The sequence below is a fragment of the Arachis ipaensis genome, chromosome B09, assembly GCF_000816755.2.
Source record: "Arachis ipaensis cultivar K30076 chromosome B09, Araip1.1, whole genome shotgun sequence".
NCBI lineage: Eukaryota > Viridiplantae > Streptophyta > Magnoliopsida > Fabales > Fabaceae > Arachis > Arachis ipaensis.
Genome location: NC_029793.2, coordinates 123,437,816 through 123,442,359, shown reverse-complemented (window position 1 = coordinate 123,442,359; position 4,544 = coordinate 123,437,816). Strand labels below are relative to the sequence as shown.

Here is a 4,544-nt window from a genome sequence, read left to right as displayed (position 1 = left end):
GATTCAAGGATTGAATGACTGTGACGAGCTTCAGACTCTTGAAGGCTGGGCGTTAGTGACAGACGCAAAAGGACGAAGAATCCTATTCCAGTATGATCGAGAACCGACAGATGATTAGATGTGCTGTGACAAAGCATGTGAGCATATTCTTCACTGAGAGGATGGGATGTAGCCATTGACGACAGTGAACCCCTACATACAGCTTGCCATAGGAGGACGTGCGTGCGTGAACAAGAAGACAGAGGAAAGCAGAGATTCAGAAGACAAAGCATCTCCAAAACTCCAACATATTCTCCATTACTGCATAACAAGTAACCTTTAATCCATGCTCTCTTGTTTATTCGCAACTCAACTGATAAACATAATTGACTTCCTGACTAAGATTTACAAGATAACCATAGATTGCTTCAAACCAACAATCTCCGTGGGATTCGACCCTTACTCACGTGAGGTATTACTTGGACGACCCAGTGCACTTGCTAGTCAGTGGTACGAGTTGTGAAAAGTGTGATTCACAATTTGTGCACCAGCGTGGCAAGTATTTTCATCCGAGAGGACAAAGGTTCAAGAGAGAAGGATATACGCCTCAAGGCCAAGGGGGCTTCAGAAAGAACAATCAGAATCAGTTTCAGTATGCTAGAGGAAGAGAAAATCAGAGTAAGGATTCTCTGGATTTAGCTTGTAATCGTTGTGGACGTTTGCACCCTTATGACTCATGCAAGATTGGTTTAGGTGGTTGCTTCAAGTGTGGGATGCCTGGCCACATTGCGAAGGATTGCCCTCGTTGGAGGAATCAGAATGCGGGCCAGAGTCAACATCAAGGTCGAGTCTTTGCTGTGAATGCCAAGGATGCCTCCAAGGCATATCCGTTGATGAGAGGTATATGTCTAATTGGTGATAAATCCTTAGTTGCGTTATATGATACTGGAGCTTCGCATTCATTTTTTCATTTGCTAAAGTTGAGGAATTAGGCTTGAAAGCGTCAGAGTTCCCTTTTGATCTGCATGCACATACTCTACATCAAACAGTTATGACTAGGTCAGGTTGTAGACAAGTAGATTTCAAGCTTGAGAGTAGAGATTTTGTGCACGATTTGATCTGTTTACGAATGGTGGGACTTGAAGTGATTTTGGGATTTGATTGGTTGTCGAAGAACCGGGTTCTGTTGGATTGCTTTGAACGGACAATTCGGTTCATGCCAGAAGGAGAGAATGGGGCAGTGGTAGCTACGGGGTATTACCTGAACTCTGTAATGGTGCATTGTCGTGAAGAGGAGTGTCAAGGTTATATTCTGTTGGCTACGGATACGTTGGGTGATGCCTAGAACTTAGATCGGATACCGATGGTTAAAGATTTTCCAGAAGTGTTCCCAGAAGATATCCCGAAGTTTCCACCTCAAAGGGGAATTGAATTTGCGATCGAATTGGTGCCGGGAGCCGGACCAGTGTCGATTGTGCCATATAGAATGGCTCTGATAGAGCTGGTAGAGTTAAAGACTCAGTTGGAAGAGCTTCTGAATAAGAGGTTCATTCGACCGAGTGTATCACTGTGGGGAGCGCCAGTTTTATTGGTAAAGAAGAAGGATGGAGGAATGCATTTGTGTGTGGATTACCGACAGTTAAATAAAGTAACAGTAAAGAACAAGTACCCACTGCCAAGGATAGATGACTTGATGGATCAATTGCAAGGAGCTGGAGTGTTTTATAAAATTGATTTGAGATCCGGTTACCATCAGATAAGAGTGAAGGAAGATGATATCCCTAAGACTGCGTTTAGGACACGCTATGGACACTATGAGTTTGCGGTAATGTCCTTTGGGTTAACGAATGCACCTGCTGTTTTCATGGATTACATGAACAGAGTGTTTCGTCCCTTTTTGGACAAATTCGTGGTGGTTTTCATAGATGATATCTTAGTTTATTCTAAAATGGTGAAAGAACATGAGGAGCACTTGAGGATTGTTGGTGCGCAGAAATCGTGACGGTTCCATTCCTTGGTAACGGTGCTAAAAACTCAATACGCATGTTCATAATCTTAGTTCTTTGTCACAACTTCGCACAACTAACCAGCAAGTGCACTGGGTCGTCCAAGTAATAAACCTTACGTGAGTAAGGGTCGATCCCACGGAGATTGTCGGTCTGAAGCAAGCTATAGTGACCTTGTAAATCTCAGTCAGGCAGATTCAATTGATTATAGAGATTTAATAATTAAAAGATAAATAAAATATAAAATAAAGATAGTGATACTTATGTAATTCATTGGTGAGAATTTCAGATAAGCGTATAGAGATGCGTTTGTTCCTCCTGAACCTCTGCTTTCCTATTGTCTTCATCCAATCATTCATACTCCTTTCTATTATACTCATTCAATCTAAGGTAGAACGGAAGTGGTTGTCAGGCACGCGTTCATAGTCAGGAATGATGATGACTGTCACGATCATCACATTCATATTGAGGTGCGAATGAATATCTTAGAATCGGAATAAGCTTGAATTGAATAGAAAAACAATAGTACTTTGTATTAATTCGTGAGGAACAGCAGAGCTCCACACCTTAATCTATGGTGTGTAGATACTCTACCGTTGAAAATACATAAGTGATGAAGGTTCAGGCATGGCCGAATGGCCAGCCCCCAAACGTGATCAAAGGATCCAAAGACAATCCAAAGATATCCAAAGATGTAAATACAATAGTAAAAAGTCCTACTTATACTAAACTAGTTACTAGGGTTTACAGAAATGAGTAATTGATGCAGAAATCCACTTCTGGGGCCCACTTGGTGTGTGCATGGGCTGAGCATTGAGCTTTACACGTGTAGAAGCTTCTTTTGGAGTTGAACGCCAGTTTGTAACCTTTTTCTGGCATTTAACTCCACTTTGCAACCTGTTTCTGGCGTTTAACTCCAGAATGCAGCATGGAACTGGCGTTGAACGCCAGTTTGTGTCATCTAAACTCGGGCAAAGTATGAACTGTTATATATTTCTAGAAAGCCCTGGATGTCTACTTTCCAACGCAATTGAGAGGGCGCCATTTGGAGTTTTGTAGCTCCAGAAAATCCACTTTGAGTGCATGGAGGTCAGAATCCAGCAGCATCTGCAGTCCTTCTTTAACCTCTGAATCTGATTTTTGCTCAAGTCCCTCAATTTCAGCCAGAAAATACCTGAAATCACAGAAAAACACACAAGCTCATAGTAAAGTCCAGAAATGTGATTTTTATTTAAAAACTAATAAAAATATACTAAAAACTATCTGAATTATACTGAAAACTATGTAAAAATAATGCCAAAAAGCGTATAAATTATCTGCTCATCACAATACCAAACTTAAATTGTTGCTTGTCCCCAAGCAACTGAAAATCAAATAGGATAAAAAGAAGAGAATATACTATAAATTCCAAAATATCAATGAAACTTAGCTCCAATTAGATGAGTGGGACTTGTAGCTTTTTGCCTCTTGAATAGTTTTGGCATCTTACTTTATCCATTGAAGTTCAGAATGATTGGCATCTATAGGAACTCAGAGTTCAGATAGTGTTATTGATTCTTCTAGTTCAGTATGTTGATTCTTGAACACAACTACTTTATGAGTCTTGGCCGTGGCCCTAAGCACTTTGTTTTCCAGTATTACCACCGGATACATAAGTGCCACAGACACATAATTGGGTGAACCTTTTCAGATTGTGACTCAGCTTTGCTAAAGTCCCCAATTAGAGGTGTCCAGGGTTCTTAAGCACACCCTTTTTTTTTTGCTTTGGACCTTGACTTTAACCGCTCAGTCTCAAGCTTTCACTTGACACCTTCACGCCACAAGCACATGGTTAGGGACAGCTTGGTTTAGCCGCTTAGGCCAGGATTTTATTCCTTTAGGCCCTCCTATCCACTGATGCTCAAAGCCTTGGATCCTTTTTATTTACCCTTGACTTTTGGTTTTAAGGGCTATTGGCTTTTTCTGCTTGCTTTTTCTTTTTCTCTCTTTTTTTTCTTTTCTTTTTTTTTCTGCAAGCTTTTGTATTCACTGCTTTTTCTTGCTTCAGGAATCATTTTTATGATTTTTCAGATTATCAAATAATATTTCTCCTTTTTTCTTATTCTTCAAGAGCTAACATATTTAACATTCATAAACAACAATATCAAAAGACATATGCACTGTTCAAGCATTCATTTAGAAAATAAAAAATATTGTCACCACATCAAAATAATTAAACTAGTTTCAAGGATGAATTCGAAACCATGTACTTCTTGTTCTTTTGTAATTAAAACATTTTTCATTTAAGAGAGGTGATGGATTCATAGGACATTCATAGCTTTAAGACATAAACACTTAAACACTAATGATCATATAATAAAGACACAAACATCAATAAAACATAAGGCTCAAAAATTGAAAAACAGTAAAATAAATAGACAAGGAGATTAAGGAATGAGTCCACCTTAGTGAGGGTGGCGTCTTCCTCTTCTTGAAGAACCAATGGTGCTTTTAAGCTCTTCTATGTCTCTTCCTTGCCTTTGTTGCTCCTCCCTCATGGCTCTTTGATCTTCTCTAATC

General features: G+C 39.7%; 1 protein-coding gene across 1 annotated transcript in view; it reads left to right on the top strand.

Moving 5' to 3' along the window:
* The window catches only part of LOC107616081, a 2,046-nt gene extending 722 nt beyond the window's left edge, over window positions 1–1,324 (top strand). Inside the window, exons 2-3 of the mRNA XM_016318082.1 lie at window positions 723–879; window positions 1,029–1,324. Of these exons, the coding sequence (XP_016173568.1) occupies window positions 723–879; window positions 1,029–1,324 (453 nt within the window). The remainder of the gene's footprint in view (window positions 1–722; window positions 880–1,028) is intronic.